Source organism: Lissotriton helveticus, chromosome 8 (assembly GCF_964261635.1).
Source record: "Lissotriton helveticus chromosome 8, aLisHel1.1, whole genome shotgun sequence".
Classification (NCBI taxonomy): Eukaryota; Metazoa; Chordata; class Amphibia; order Caudata; family Salamandridae; genus Lissotriton; species Lissotriton helveticus.
Genome location: NC_136069.1, coordinates 367402186 through 367418845, shown reverse-complemented (window position 1 = coordinate 367418845; position 16660 = coordinate 367402186). Strand labels below are relative to the sequence as shown.

At 46.3% G+C, this 16660-nt stretch overlaps 1 protein-coding gene across 2 annotated transcripts in view; it reads right to left on the bottom strand.

Moving 5' to 3' along the window:
• Window positions 1-659: 659 nt before the first annotated feature.
• Window positions 660-16660, bottom strand: part of PDS5B (PDS5 cohesin associated factor B) — a 772752-nt gene continuing 756751 nt past the window's right edge. The window contains exon 35 of one of the 2 annotated variants that reach the window (XM_078657161.1): window positions 660-1490. In XM_078657161.1, coding sequence (XP_078513287.1) covers window positions 1455-1490 — 36 coding nt within the window. In that variant the 3' untranslated portion in view covers window positions 660-1454. The remainder of the gene's footprint in view (window positions 1491-16660) is intronic. The other variant, XM_078657163.1, reaches the window with a different exon arrangement.

Sequence of the window (16660 nt, the reverse complement as noted above, 5' to 3'; positions counted from 1 at the left end):
TTCCTTCGTATCTCCCTCATATATTCTTGTGGACGAGTGCAAGTCAGTGAGCGATCCCTGAGAAGGGTTGGGTGTGTTGGGTTCTGGGTTGCCACTTGTTCCTCTGGGTACCAGTAGGAGGGCAAGTGAGATACTATAGCTTGTCGGACTCGGGCTCATGGTATTGAGGTGGTTTGGTGACTCAATACCTAACTACTGATGTTCTATGATCTCAAGTATAGTTATGTTCTTGAGAAGAATCCCTGCAACATTTGCACAACCCTAAAATATGTCAGTTGTATTTCTCTTTTAAACACATTTAGGATCAAAAGAAGCTGGCCAATCAGATGCTATCCAGACATATCCTCTAGCCAACAGACAAATATATGGAACAAGGTATGTTTGACCCTAACAAAACATAATAATTTAACGTTTCTTGCATAAAAATAACTTTTGTGTAACACTTTGCAATGGAAAATGTAACTCATAATTAAATACAGAAGACTTGGCTCCCAATGACAGCTTTATAGTGAAAACATACTGCATCAATAAAAAAAATCTGCAATGAATACTTACAAAACAATAACAATACTCAAATGTTTGCATCAGATTTCAGAGGAATGCAATTTGCATTTTTATGAAACATAATGTGTAAGAATTATATATATATATATCTTGTTTTAAAAACATAATTCAATCATATTTATTGATACAGTAGATTAGTAAAAACTGATTGAGAAAAATAAAATAAAAGGATATTAACAATACATTATTTAATAGTACACACTTTGAAAATGAAAATACTTTAAATATCTTTTTTTCTAATTTTCAATGCCACCTTAAAGCCAGAAATCACTGGCGGCAATACTGAGGTGTAAATGACACAATTTGAGGGCTGCTTATGAATTTACCTCTGTGATAATTAGCTGCAAAGAAGAACAAGAACTATCTTGAGACAAAAGGGCGCCCTATTGTAGACAAAAGATTATACACAGAATAGGGACCATTTCATATTCAACAGACAGGTAACAAAAGAAAGTATTTGTTCAAATGATTTTTTTCACAGTAAAGATATGGAGTACAAATACAAATGCCGACAGATATTGCTTTATATCCAATCAAAATGGTATTGTTCTTTTCTGCTTCTTATCCACACATTTCGGGAACAGTGGTGTACTGTCAGTTTAAAGCTGGAAGATAAAAGCTATACAATCACTTTTGAGACATTTAAAAAAAGACTATTTACATTTTTCCTTAGGTTGAAAGTCTACATAGCCAACACGTTACAATCACAGAATACCCACATATAATGATAACGTGTAGCTAAATCTTGTGATGTAGGAACTGCAAATGCAGAGGGAGTGAATGCAAAGTTCATGTTATTTTCTTGTGCAACCCCATCTTCTGCATCAACAGCCTTAAGCTCTGCAACAGAATACGTCCTCCTGGTTTCCCTATGGTAAGATCTCCACTTCTCATCGCCTTTCCCTTTTGGCATTCTTACGTCGGATCTGCGAAATGAAAACAATTAAATGTTACATAGTGGGTATATTTACAATCCTTGTGTATGTATCCCTGCTTTACTTCACATACTCTCCACATGATTTCTGACCCTTGAAACCTCTAACTACAAGAACTGGGTAAAACACTGATACAAATACCGTCTAGCTCCATCAGTCTAGGTGTCCGAGCTATTGTTCCACTACTCCGTGCTATTCTAGCATGAGGGAGTGGAGCAAAATGTGTTGCTGCAATTATCAGACACCGCATGGTCTCAGCTCTCGCATGCTTAATTAGCTGTTAAGGAAGAAGTGATTACTTAACTTTACTAACACATTTTATTTTATATTATATGTTTGCTGTTCTGCTTGTTCCACCATTCTGAAGATCCTCAAACTGTCAGACTAGGTAGGAACACTTTAAATAAAACCCATACTATGTGGCAGGGGGGCTGAAGTACCTCCATCAAAGTGGAACCAAAGGTCCGTAAATGTGCCACTTGTGCTGGTGACCTCGCATTCAACTAATTCTCATACTAAAGAGAGGTATAGCGAAAAAGACAAAGCCACAACCACATATTAACGTGTTGCCAAAGGCCAACTACTTATTCCAAAGTGCCCAGGCGGTAAAAAATGATGATCCTTTAGTTAGGGAGTAAAATATTCTGTAGGAAAATGTTACCAGAGGTGAAGTAACTGCTTATTCTAACGGATATTTCTTAACCTTATATTTGTCATGTATAAGAGGACATATGCAGCAAAGATTACCTTACGATGAGGGTCGGAAAAGCCCCAAGCAAAATGTCCTAAATCAAGATATTATGAGGCTTTGCTTGCGCAAACAAGCTGCACTTCACACTTCAAACCCCAAAAATGTTTTGTGAGAGTATAAAGAAATAGTTGAGATGGAATCCAGTAGATTTCTATAACACACTCCTCCAGAAATGCAGATTCATCTGCCTGATCTTTTATGAAGTAAGTTGCAATTGCTTCAGGTGGTTCTTTTGGAGCCAAGCAGAGGAGGACCCAAGTGGATAGTGTTTGTTTTGTCTCCAAGCTTTCCCTTCGTTTCTGAGAATCCAGAAAATAGTTGATGATTCATCTGAAATACTTTAGACATATACAAATAAAAACGCAAAGTTCTTCCCTCATCACTTATATGCTTGTGTTGTCCCACTATGGTCGAAATTGGCCTCTGAACAAAATGCAGAGGAAGCGAGAATGCCCGATGAAAACGTGACATTACTCTTGGCAGAAAGAAGGAAAAGGTTTCTGAATGACTAGACGAGTTTATGGAGATTTACCTGACTGTGCTTGTAATTCTTCAGCTGCAGTGGCTAAAGTTACACCTGTAAGGAATCCTGTCAAAAAATTTGTCTAGACAAACAGAACACAAGCCGAGATTCACAAGGAGGTTTCATTAAGTCCTCTCAAAATTCAGGTAGCACAACTGCATAAAAAAGGGCTTAGGGAGCGATTTGCCTGCGCCTTCAAAAGCCGCTAAATACTGTTCAGCAGTGAGCGTATTTCATCCATTCCTAGCCAACTACAGAGCAACCTCAATAATCATATGGACTTCTGCCCCCATTTCACAAACTTGCAAATCTTCCACATTATAATAAGTTGGAGATGGTTTTACAGTGAGTGCAAAGTTAATTCTCGAATATGAAACAGTATATGGGGTTAAATGTTTCAGCAAAATTGCCAATCTTGAAGAATGAGGTTCTGAAGATTTAGACGCACATTTTTATCCCTTGTTGAGAAAGGAGATCCTCCCCTCAAAGGTAGTTTTTGCAGCAACAATACACTGTGTCCAACAGAGCTCGGTACCTTATATTCTTCACATCCAAAAGAACAAGTTAATTACCTTTGGTAATGCCTTATCTAGTAGAGACTCTATCTAGCTGCAGATTCCTTACCGTAGAATATTTTCTAGGTGCCAGACTTGATCCAGAAAGCCTCGAGCAGTATCCCCGTGTGCAGGTAGGTGGCGCATGACTCCGTGTCGGTGCCATAGGCGTCGTCAACGCTGGCTGTGACTTACTTGGTGCCTATATTGACATCACCCCAGAACGCAGACTTCAGTTTGTGACTTTTTCTGTGTCAGAAACATGGGACTATGGCAGAAGGTCAATGACCAGTGTGCAGATGCTAAGGACCTACAAGGACCTTTTATGGTGGAAAAGTTCAATTTGCACAACAGGGAGGTGACGACGGTTGGTATGGAATCTGCGGCTAGATAGAGTCGTTACCATATAAGGTGTTACCGAAGGTAAGTAACTTGTTCAACCCGCAGAAACTTCTAGGTACAGATTCCTTACCTTAGAAAGCAATACCCTGCTGGAGGTGGGTCTGCGAACTAACTCAGGCAAAAATGTCCTGGAGATCCGAACAGGCAAAATGCATGTCACAACAGACCCGACTGTTGACGGGGTATTGTTTTGTAAAGATGTGAAAAGATGCCTGCATAGCAACCTGACGGATATCCAGTAAAGGGACTACGCAAGCTTACACAGTAGAAGCAGCCTTGGCTCAAGTGGAATGATTTCAAAAGCTCTCTGAAGGTTGCTTCCTGACCAAAGTGTAGCATATCTCAATAGAGAGTTATGTTATGTTATGTTAATTGAATTTTTTGAGCGCACAGCTGCCCCAGCGAAGGGGCGTCCCGGCGCTATATCTGAAGAAGGTAACATAACCAACAACACGGAAGGGATAAGGGATGATTAATAAGATAAAGGAAAAAGATAAGTGTTAACAGCTTTCCTGAATGAAAAAAGGTCTTCTAAAGAACGTATGTAGAGGGGGAGTGCGTTCCACAGTTTGGAGGCCAAAACCGCAAACGATCGGCCACCCAGTCTACATTTTTGAAACCGGGGAACAAGTGCCAAATTTTGGCCGGCAGAACGAAGGCTGCGCAAAGGGGTGTATGGAGTCAAAAGGTGCTGGAGGATGGTGGGAGTGTCAGTTTTAAGAATTTTAAACGCAAAACAGAGGGTTTTAAACTCTATGCGTCTAGTTACAGGCAGCCAATGCAGTTTGAATATAGTGCTACGGGCTGAGCAAAAGCGCGGCAAGCCCACTAGGGCCCTAGCTGCCGCATTCTGAACCCGTTGGAGTCGTAGGACTTCCGCCTGGTTGGCACCCACAAACAGTGAGGTCGCGTAATCGAGCCTCGATAATACGCTAGCTTGTATCACCATCTGGCGGGTGGGGGGATCGAAAAATTTGAGGATAGGCCTCAAACCGCGCAGAATGCTAAAGCACGTGGATGCCACCTTCTTAGTATGGAACGAGAAGGTCAATTTGGAATCCAACCAGACGCCGAGATTTTTTAGTTCTAAAACAGGTTTTGGAGGAGGTCCCAACTCAGTAGGCCACCAGCTAGCACCCCACAGATCAGGATGTTTCCCCAATACCATCACCTCAGTTTTGAGGGCGTTAAGTTGTAAACAGTTGGCGGTAAGCCAACTAGCAACGGCCCTCAAACCATCCGCAAAGTTCGATGCCAGTTGGTCAGAGCCCCCATTGAGAGCCACCGCCAACTGGGTATCATCGGCATATGATACCATGGTGAGACCCCAGCTCTTCGCCACCTCCGCCAAAGGTTGAACGTAGAGGTTGAAGAGCGTGGGGCTCAACGCCGAACCCTGCGGGACTCCTTGGGCGATGGCATGAGGTTTAGATCTGAACGGTGGCACTACAACCTGAAAGGATCGTTCCGAAAGGAACGATTGAAGCCAATCCAGCACCCTGCCCGAGACACCTGCCTCACCAAGCCTACGTATGAGAATGGTATGAGAAACAGTGTCAAAAGCGGCACTGAGGTCCAAAAGGACCAGTGCCGCCGTTTGACCTGCATCTAGCACAGAGCGCACAGAGTACTATCCATCTGGAGATGGTCTGTTTCTGTACTGCTTTCCCCTTCTTAAAACTAGTGAACCCTACAAAGAATTGATCGTCCACCTGATGTTCCTTGGTATGGCCTTTATAGAAGTACACTACCCTCTTAGGGTCCAGGTGGTGTAGTTGGCTCTTCCTCCTTAGACGGATTAGCTGGAGTAAAGAAAGTCGGCAGAGTAAGGGTTTGGCCAACATGAAGGGGTGTTACAACTTGTGGCAGAAAGGATCAAAAGTTCAGAGAACCAGTTTGTCAGGAAAAAAGCTGGTATATGGAGGTTGGACAGAATGAGCCTGCAGATCGCCTCCTCTCCTGGCCTATGTGATGGCGACCAGCAAGACTGCTTTTATTGTCAAAAAATTTGAGAGGATAAGTATAGTTTATATTCATGGTCTGCAAAGCATTGATGGCTGAGTTGGTCTGCCCTGGCTTTTAGAGATTCCACCTGACTCTGTACGACCAGGAAAATGTCCTGACATTCCAGCCATGTCCCGATGCGCAGAGCCTCCTGGAAAAAGGTCCCCTACCTCACTCCGCCCTCCTTGTTGCAGCACCATATGGCGATAGTATTATCCGTGAAAACCAGGACCAGCTTCCCTTCGATGGAAGGCAGGAAAGTTTTCAAAAGCATAGCAAAGCCCAAACCACCCATTTTTAATAAATATGTTACTCTTATGACAGGCATAGCGAGGCCTACAGCAGGGTGCAAAATATTTAAAGAGCAGAACATGCATTAGACATGTTCTGACAGTAATAAAACAAAAATTGCTTTTTTCACTGTGGAAAGACTTGGTCACCCCATTGGCGAGCACAGGGTTACACATGGACACTCTCAGCTGTGCTAACTCCTGAATGAAGCGAACCAAGTTGATACTACAAGGTATCAAACAACTCATTACACTAACCCAGACTTTGATACTCGGGTCGAAATTAATGTTAGCTCTTTGCTGTGTTGCCCAAAGTCTCCTGTGTCCTTCACGGTTGCACTTGGGGTACGGCCCGCAGACTTTTCTGCCCTCCTCGGGAGATGTGCAAACAACTCCCTGGAAACAACACAATAAAAGCCTGAAAGAGGGAGAAGTGTTACCTCTCTCTAGCAGGAAGCTACACTGCTATAAGCACGAAAAGCGAGCATCAGAGGAAAAACCGCCTTTGAATGGCAAAAGGTCAACACTTGGGAGGGGGCTGTTCTATTGTTTAGGTAGACAGGCTGGAGAAGTGTGGCTCAATGGTTAGAGCGGCAGACCCTGATGCAGAGGTCTAGCCCGGGACCAGGGTTCAATTCCCCGCCTCGACGGGTCTTGGGCTCAAAAATTCCACGGACCTGATAATTCTCGCCTCGGTGCCTATTCCAATCATGGAGTCCCACTCTGCAACTCTGGGCAATAGCTTGCTTAATCTCCACAACGGCCCCCACAACGCTAAGGATGCCTGGCCTCCACCTTGGGGGTGCCCAGGAGTGGACACCTCACAGGGAAAGCCAGGATGGGTTCCACAGCCGTATTCGTACAAGCGCCTTGAGACCCTTGCGGGTGAGTAGTGCGCTATACAAGTATCAATTTACATTAGGGACAGCGACACAAATCCAGTTGCCAAACCAGTTTCCCAGGGTCGTGTAGCCCCCTTGGCAGCCAGACCTCTAGGTTGGGCTAGGGAGCTCTGCACACAGAGGGCAGGGTTCTGTTATTTTGAAAAAGGGCATATGGAGAATTCTGGCATATCCAGATGCTACACGTTGCTGTAAGTGGTCATCAAGAGTGAGGGAATCTAGTAGACCATTAGCTACTGACTGTGCAGTAGCAGAGGGTGTTGTGGACATGTGGCCGGGTGGGTATAGGGGTCACGGATGGGGAAAATAAAAAATTAATAATAAAAAAACGAACCTGCAGCCAGCCGCGTTGCCCTCTTCTGCTTCTCTTCTCTCCGGCACAGGCTCCCAGACCCGGAAGAGCAGCTGCTGTGACTGTCCTACTTTGAGGACATTTTCTGGGGACAAAAGGAGCCCTTCTGGCACCCAGGACTCAGACCTTGGACTAGAGTAAAAAACCGAAGGACTGACCAGCTGCACCAAGGACCCGTCAAAGAATTGCAGCACTGACGTAGACTGCACCTGGTGGCTATCAAAGGAAAGGTACTGTGCCTGCTGGTTGAGATATCCACTCCTGATCTCAGACGAAACAAAAGACTCCTATGGTCATTTGGCTGACCACCTGCACACATCACAGAGCCACAATAGCTGAAGAAACCTGCTGGGGCAAGTTGGTAGCCAGATTCATCGGTTCGCCAAAGTACAGCACCAGAGGCCAGGAACCAATGCTCAAAAGTTACGCCAGAGTCTGTTGGACTGGAGTGAGCGGTCTGAGTGCAGCTTGGTCGCCCTGAAGGCTAGTCACCTCCAAAAGACGGGGACCGCTAAACTGGGTGACTGGTAGCCCAGTGGAGACTGGACTTCGGCCAGGCTCAAGAGGACTGAGTGATGTCAACTCCTGTTGCCAGGATCGTCTCACCAAGCCTGTAAGCAATGAATAGCCCAAGGAAGACTCCCGTCGATAGCAGCATCTTCAGCGTTCTTGAGCACCTTCAGCATCCTATATTCCTTGCATCAGGACCACTCCATAGAAGTTAATGGCAATTAGCCACTGATGGTGGAACTGAACTAGACTGCTTTTCTTCTTGAGGTACCTGTTTGTGAGGAGTCTGCTGGTCCCCCTGACTGGCTCCCTGCGGAGTTGGTGGTTTCAAGTAATAGCAATACGACTAGCCAAACTGAATTGAATTTGGACCAGCTTGTTCGCGGTTGAGTAAAAAGCTGCGATTTACTGAACCGTATGAATTATGTAACTCCAAAATATATAAAAATCTGCTTTATGTTTACAAATTGGTGCAGAATTTCTCGAGTGTCTCAGCGACGTCCTCTTCATTTGCTTTGGTGCTGTTTAAATGCTTTACATTTGTTCCTTTGAGTAAGACTGAGTCCTCAGAGCAGAAGCTGCCCAGGGTGGAGCTAAAGGTTTAAGAAACGAAACCTACTGGCCCTAAGGTCACACAACCACACCATAGAATATACCCCATTTCTTCCCGACGGGGATGTGAAAATTGGCGTCTTGCAGGTCCAACACTCCCATCCATCTCAAAGGTCCAATGCAGACAGGAAGTGAGGAAGTGTTGACATCTTGAATTTCTTCTTCCTCAGGAAGGTGCAGGTCTAAGATAGAGCTGAAGCATCTGTCCTTTTGGGCACCAGAAAGTAGAGGGAATAGCAATCACAAACTACTTCTGATGCTGCACCCTTTTCAAGACTCCTAAGGCCTAAAGAGCCTGCATGTTCCGGTGCAACAAGGCAAGGTGGTTCTTTGTCAGCTGTTCTAAAGACAGTAGCATGAGTGGCGGGGTCTCTTGGAGTGGAAAGGTAACCATGCCAGACAATTTGGAGCACCTTCTAGTCCAAAGTAATGGCTTGCCATCAGGGTAGGTGGTGCCTGATCCTTCCTACAACAGGGTGCCTGTGTTGCTGCAAGTGCATACAAAAGGGGTTTTGCGGTTGCGGCTGCTGGAAGGGGGGGTTGGAGGGGGATGAACTGGGCAGATCTCTGGTGCCTGGGTTCCCACAGGACTTGTGGGAGCTGTGTCTGTGGCCACGAAAAGGTAACGAAGCCGGTTAGCCCAGGCGTATTTCTGGTGCCTTGGTTCCCAAACCTTAGCAAGCCTGTTGGCCGCAAAGGCTCTGTTGGTAAGGACACAGCTGGCACCCCTACTGTAGCTGCGGGAGGAGCGAAAAGAAAAGAAGAGTAAGGCTGGCATGGGGCCTTGGCAAGACCCAGTGACAGGGCGATGACGCTACTTTTCTTGAAGTGCTAAAGTTGGCTTTTCGCGAAGTGCATGTCCAAAAGGGATACCGGAACATCCCCCAAAAAGCCAAATGACATCAAACCAGGCGAGGCTGCAGAGTGCCACCTTTCAGCATTGCCCCGCTCAATGAGTCAGTCGTATCCAGCCAGCACTGGATGGCGAAGTTTGCTGTGTCCATGTCAACAGCAATAGCCTGGTTCAGGATGGCTTGGGCCTTATCCAAGACCATAGACAGCACTTACACACCAGAATCCCAGACTGTGGCTATATCGGCCAAGAGCCACGCAACCCCTGTGCTAGGCTAGTAGAACAGAAAATCCTTCTCCCAAAGCTATCCAACCTCTTGATTTCCCTGCCCAGTGGATTGGTATGGAACACGCCTGTATTCACTCAATCCTACACACTAGGCTCTCAGCGGTGGGGTGCTCGGTGAGGAAAGCTGGGTCCCCAGGAGCAGGGCAGTGGTGACATGTAATCGTCCTGGGCAAAGGTGTGCCTGTGCTGGACATGGCTCAGGCCCTGAGCAGGACATCAGAAAGAGATTCATTAAAGGGCAGTAGTAGTTCAGAGTGGGACAGCCCCGGGTGAAGCACCACCGTCAAGACATTGGTCTTGACTTACACGGATGGTAGTTGGAGATCGAGGACTTCAGCCGCCCTCCTTACCACTATAGCGAAAGAGGCCACTTCCTCCGAAGCCACACCAGAAGGAGAGACCAAGCCAGCGCTTGAGGAGGTGTCCAGACCACTTGCATCCTTCAGCTTCTCATACCAGTTGTAGTCCTCTGACTGGGCAAAAGGGTCTACTGGACGTCAGGGTAGGCATAGGGGGTCCCTCAGAACCACCCAGCCAAAATCCCTACAGGGCCTGTCAAGGAAGGGAGGCAGTATCTCTGACTTGGACAATCTGTGCGGTCTGGTTGTCGCAGGTATTTTCGTCACCAGTCTGGATCCACGTCAGGAACGACTAAGAGCTTGGAGCTGCTGAGAGGCATTGGTGGCACCATGAACTGCATCATGGAACCGAACTCCGGAGAAGGTAGTGGCTTGACACCAGGGTTAGTTTTGATCCCAAGGATGGTGAACACCGTAGAAGCCCCTTCTCAAACTCTATGTGGTAACATTGCAAACCTTCTCTCTCAGAAAATTGAAAACATATCAAAAGATTACTTCAGCCACCTACCCCCAGTTAGGTCCTAGCATAGACCCTCCCTTGATCACACCCGAAGCCTTAACCCAAAAAAACGTTCCAGCTCTTATGACTATCGAAGTGGATATTCTCTTAAGAATAGTCAAATCAGGGTCCCCACTTGACCCTATTCCTGCTAAGACCTCTGCCATGCTATCTATAACACTTGCCTCTCTCATCTGCTCAATCCTACATAGATCAATGGAGGAAGGAAGCTGTCCCCTTGAGTGGAAAGCCGCTCAGATTATCCCAATCAGGAAGAACCCTAAAGCCACTCCGGAAGATGTTGCTAATTATCGTCCCATCTCTCTGCTTCCTTTACACAGCAAACTTTTAGAGAAGCACATAAACAAGCACTTATCTGAGTTTGTTGAATCCTCTAATCGTCTTGACCACTCACAATCTGGATTTCGACCTAGGCACAGCACTGAGTCGGCACTGGTGGAAGTCACTGATAAAATTCGAATGCTAGCGGACAATGGCCGGGCTGTACTCCTGGTGCTGCTTGACCTGTTTGCAGCTTTCGATACCATCTCCCACCAGAACCTGCTCAAACGTCTAGAGGACATAGGCATCCAGGGTAAGGCCTTGAAATGGTTGACAAATTTCTTAACCAATAAAACTCGAACCATCAACCTAGGCTCTTTTCGCTCACAGACCTCCAAAGTCACCAAGAGGGTTCCGCAGGGCTCTTGCTTGAGCCCCACATTATTTAACATCTATGTTACCCCCTTGGCCGGCCTTCTGAGGAAATTGGGTTTCATTCCCATCTCTTATGCTGATGACACGCAACTTCAGCTCTCCTTTGATAAATCCGATCCCAACATTCAATCTCCCTTTTTGGAGGGTATGAAAAGCATTCCGCATTGGATGAGAGAAAACTTCCTTCATTCAACATTGAAAAATCCGAAATGATGTTGTTCGGAGAAGCAACAGTGAGATGGTCCCCCAGCTGGTGGCCTGGGGAATTAGGATCAGCCTCTCCCCCTAAACAGGCGGTGAAAAATCTAGGAGTGCGATTAGACCAGAAAGAAAATGCTACTTACCAGTATGCATCTGTTCTTGGCATGTAGAGCTGATGAGTCGTACACTTAGCATTAGATCGCCACCTGGTGTTGGGCTCGGATGATTGCAGGTTGTTGTCTTCTTGGAAGAAGTCTTTGTAGTCACAAGATAGGTGACTCCTCCCTTGGACAATACTGCGCATGGTCATCGACTCCATCCTCAGTTTTTCGCCATGATGGGAAATGATGGAGTTAGTAGAAGTAAAGAGAAAGGATGTCCTTGCGTGTGCATCTAAGTAAGATGAGAACTGGAACGGATACAAGTCCCGGGGAGGCGGGTGGGCGTGTACGACTCTGCAGCTCTACAAGCCAAGAACAGATGCATACTGGTAAGTTGCATTTTCCGTTCGATGCATATAAGCCACAGAGTGTACACTTAGCATCAATTGTGCAGCAGTGTCTCCCCTAGCGGTGGTCGCTTGTATCCGTTGCAGTAGTTTGAAACAGTGTTCTAAGGACAGCTTGGCCCACTGCAGCTTGCTGCTTGGCTTGTACATCAACACAATAGTGTTTAGTGAAGGTGTGTGGTGTAGACCATGTTGCTGCCTTGCATATGTCCTCTAGTGGTATATTTCCTAAGAAAGCCATAGAGGCTCCTAGTTTGCGAGTGGAGTGTGCTCTAGGAGGAACTGTTAGTGTACGTTTTGCTTTTTGATAGCATATTTGTATACACTTTACAATCCACCTGGTAATCCCCCCCTTAGAGATGGGGTTGCCCTTGTGTGGAGGAGAGAAAGATACAAATAATTGTTTTGTTTTTCTAAAGGATTTTGTCCTATATGTATAGCATAACAGAGCTCTTTTAACATTTAAGGTGTGTAAGGCCCTTTCTGCTACAGAGTCTGGGTTTTGGAAAAACACAAGTAGCTCTATAGATGGGTTTAGATGAAAAGGAGTGATAACCTTTGGTAGAAATTTAGGGTTAGATCTAAGAACCACTTTAATAGGATGTATTTGAAAAAATGGTTCTTGTATTGTGAATGCCTGTATTTCACTAACTCTTCTGAGAGAGGTGATGGCAACAAGAAAAGCCGTTTTCCATGTTAGAAATTGCAATTCACATTTGTGTAAAGGCTCAAAAGGGGGTCCCATGAGTCTTGTAAGTACAACATTTAGGTTCCATACAGGAGCAGGTGGTAACCTAGGTGGGATTATTCGTTTTAATCCTTCCATAAATGCTTTGATTGCAGGTACTCTAAAGAGAGATAGATGTTGCCTATTTTGTAAATAGGCTGCAATTGCTGCAAGATGTAGGCGTATGGAAGTATAAGCCAAATTAGACCTTTGTAGATGTAATAGGTTACAAATGATATTTTGGATGGTAGCGTCCAGTGGATCAATGTGATTATTTTTGCAATATATTGCAAATCTTTTCCATTTAGCGGCATAACACGCTCTGGTAGTGGGTTTTCTAGCTTCCTTAATGATGTTCATACAGTCTGGTGGTAGGTTTAAGTAACCAAACTCTAAGACTTCAGGAGCCAGATCGCCAAATTCAGTTGGATTGGTTCTGGGTGTCTTATTTCTCCATGGTTCTGTGTTAACAGGGAGGGGGTGAGCTGTAACTTTTGATGTGGAACCAGCGAGAGATCTAGCAGTGTGGTGAACCACGGCTGGCGTGCTCATGTGGGAGCCACCAGGATCAGTTTGAGAGACTGTTGTTTGAGCTTGCGCACTACTAGTGGAATGAGTGGGAGAGGCGGAAAAGCATACGCAAATCGGTCTGACCAATTCATCCATATCGCATTGCCTTCGGACCGTGGGTGTGGAAACCTGGCGGCGTAGGTTGGGCAGTTTGCATTTTCGTGGGTGGCAAACAGATCTATTTGTGGATGCCCCCATCTTTGGAAGAATGGCTGAAGAACTTATGGATGTATTTCCCATTCGTGAATCTATTGTGATTGCTGACTCAACAGATCTGCGGTATTTGTTTATTTCACCCCTGAGGCGGAAGCCGGGGGACCTCTGCGCTCTCTTGTGCTCTATTTGAAAAGAGCGCCGTTATTGACTAAAAATAACGCTCATTTTAACAGTTGTAAATATTTTAGCCTGCAGTTTTTAGATATCAGTCCCCACCTTGGTGCGAGATTTGCATCGCCCAAGGCTGTTCCCCGACCTGCCAACCTGACATTTTGCCGCCGTTATTAGGCGCTGGTTACTAACTTCAGACACTTCAGCCGCCATCTTGGGCAGGGGAAGGCTGGCGGTCTAGCTGATCGCTCCTCCCGCCCTCCCAGGATACAAAAGGGTGCTTCTCACGCTCCTCGAGGTATTTGTTTATTTCACCCCTGAGGCGGAAGCCGGGGGACCTCTGCGCTCTCTTGTGCTCTATTTGAAAAGCGCGCCGTTATTGACTAAAAATAACGCTCATTTTAACAGTTGTAAATATTTTAGCCTGCAGTTTTTAGATATCAGTCCCCACCTTGGTGCGAGATTTGCATCGCCCAAGGCTGTTCCCCGACCTGCCAACCTGACATTTCGCCGCCGTTATTAGGCGCTGGTTACTAACTTCAGACACTTCAGCCGCCAACTTGGGCAGGGGAAGGCTGGCGGTCTAGCTGATCGCTCCTCCCGCCCTTCCAGGATACAAAAGGGTGCTTCTCACGCTCCTCGAGGTATTTGTTTATTTCACCCCTGAGGCGGAAGCCGGGGGACCTCTGCGCTCTCTTGTGCTCTATTTGAAAAGCGCGCCATTATTGACTAAAAATAACGCTCATTTTAACAGTTGGAAATATTTTAGCTTGCAGTTTTTAGATATCAGTCCCCACCTTGGTGCGAGATTTGCATCGCCCAAGGCTGTTCCCCGACCTGCCAACCTGACATTTCGCCGCCGTTATTAGGCGCTGGTTACTAACTTCAGACACTTCAGCCGCCATCTTGGGCAGGGGAAGGCTGGCGGTCTAGCTGATCGCTCCTCCCACCCTCCTCTCACTCCCTGACCATGGATAAAAACAACAGACCCGCCCGTCCGCGCAGCGGGCGGGCGCGCCAAAGGCAAGCCCGTCTGCGCCCGTCCGCGCCTGGACCGGGCCAAGGGCCACTCCCCCTGGTCCGGACTCCCTGGGCCCACTACAACCATATACTTCCAATATGCTACTGCTTCTGCGACCCCCCCAACATCAGTCATGTATCCTACTCGACCCGCTGCTTCTTGATGGGGTCTCCGCCCAACTCTGTTCCTGTTGTAAATCGCGAATACCCCTCAATCTTACTCCTCCCCCCACCACCAAGTCCAAATTACCTAAATCCTATTTATTTGCCCTTATTAATGTCCGTTCGCTCGGGAAACACCGACAGGACATAGCTGACTTGATAGAGGACAACTGTTTAGACATGCTATTTATGACAGAAACTAGGATGGACACATCGTCCGATCCAGACATAGTTATTGCAGTCCCTAAAGGCTTCTCTATCCATAGACTGGACAGACAACGCAAGAAAGGCGGTGGGATTGCTGTCATAGTACGTGACGCATTCACTGTCAGAACCAACATGCTTTCGCTATCCTCCTGTGAAACTCTACAATTTTCTATCAAGCTGACCCCCTCCTATAATTTTAAAGGGATCCTTTTGTATCGTCCGCCGGGATCAAGGACCGGATTTATTTCCGACCTTAGGTCGGTCCTGGAATCATTAGCCCTTGATAGCTCTCTCACTGTCATCGGCGATTTTAATTTTCATTTTGATAAGATGGAGGATAAAGATACCGCTGTCCTTCTGGGGGATATGGCAACCTTTGGTCTCCCATTGCTGGTCAAATCTCCCACACATGACGGGGGTCATATACTGGATGGCATTTTTACCAACTCAGTGGATCTACATGTCTCTCAAATTCTTCCCGTCACCTGGTCAGACCACCATGTTATCTTGGCCTCACTGACTACTCATGACACTGGTGCCTCCACATTACCCTCTAATCCCCGCCAGTCTTTCCTGGTGTGGAACGACATTGATTGCTCCAGCCTAGAAACACTTTTAACTAACTCTACCCCCTCTCCATCAACCGACCCTAATGTAGCCACTACTCAATTTTATGAGTGGGTGGGCTCAGCGACCACCTCTCTGGTCCCGACTAAACAACGGTCCCGTAATAGATCTGCCCCGTCGGCCCCTTGGTACTCGGAGGCCCTAAGAATAGAAAAACAACAGTGTAGGAACAAAGAGAGACATTGGCGAAAAGACTATTCAGCAGAGACCAAAACTAAGTATAAAGAAACAGTGGTTAAATATAAAACTATGATTGACGAGGCCAAGAAAAAATACTTTAGTGACAGAATTGAAATGGCAAAAAATTCCAACAAGGCTCTGTACGAAACCACTAAGCAGGTCACTCTCCTAATCTGATTCCACCTCCCTCCCAATCTCTCTGTGACGCCCTAGCCAGCTTTTTTTTCAGCAAGGTCAACGACATCTATTCTGCCTTTGCCAAAAATACCAAATCCCCTTCTAATCTGTCGACTGCTGCTCATACCGGACCCATTCTCTATCAGTTTGCAGAAATCTCTAGTTCCCAGATTGCGGACATTATATCCACCATTAGATCAGGCTCTGCACTCGACCCCTGTCCATTCAAAGTCTTATTACCTGTTATCGAGGTGGTTCTTCCTGCCATCACTTCAATTTGCAACGCCATGTTTAGTACAGGCATTTATCCAGCCATTCTAAAAAAAAAAAACCACTCATTAAACCACTCTTAAAGAAGCCACATCTCGACATGGAAGAACCAAAGAGCTACCGGCCTATTGCTAGTTTACCAGCTCTGGCAAAAATAGCTGAAAAAGCTCTGAATCTACAGCTCGCGGCCTTCATAGCGCAACATCATCTACTTGATGAATCCCAGTTTGGCTTCCGCCAATTCCATGGGACGGAGACGGCCTTGATTAAAGCCGCGGATGATATTAGATCCATCCGCGATGCCGGGGGTACAGCAGTCTTGATACTGCTTGACTTATCGGCAGCCTTCGACACGGTCGATCATGCTGTCTTGATCGACCGTGTTGAAAACATGGGTGTCCAAAATAATGCCAGGAAACTTCTAGCCTCCTTTCTGGCCGATAGAACTCAGGTGGTCACAATGGGATCCTTTCGCTCTTCCACCTTGTCTCTGCCATGTGGAGTACCTCAAGGCTCATCCCTAAGTCCGACACTTTTTAACATCTATGTGTCGGCCCTTGCCAATATCA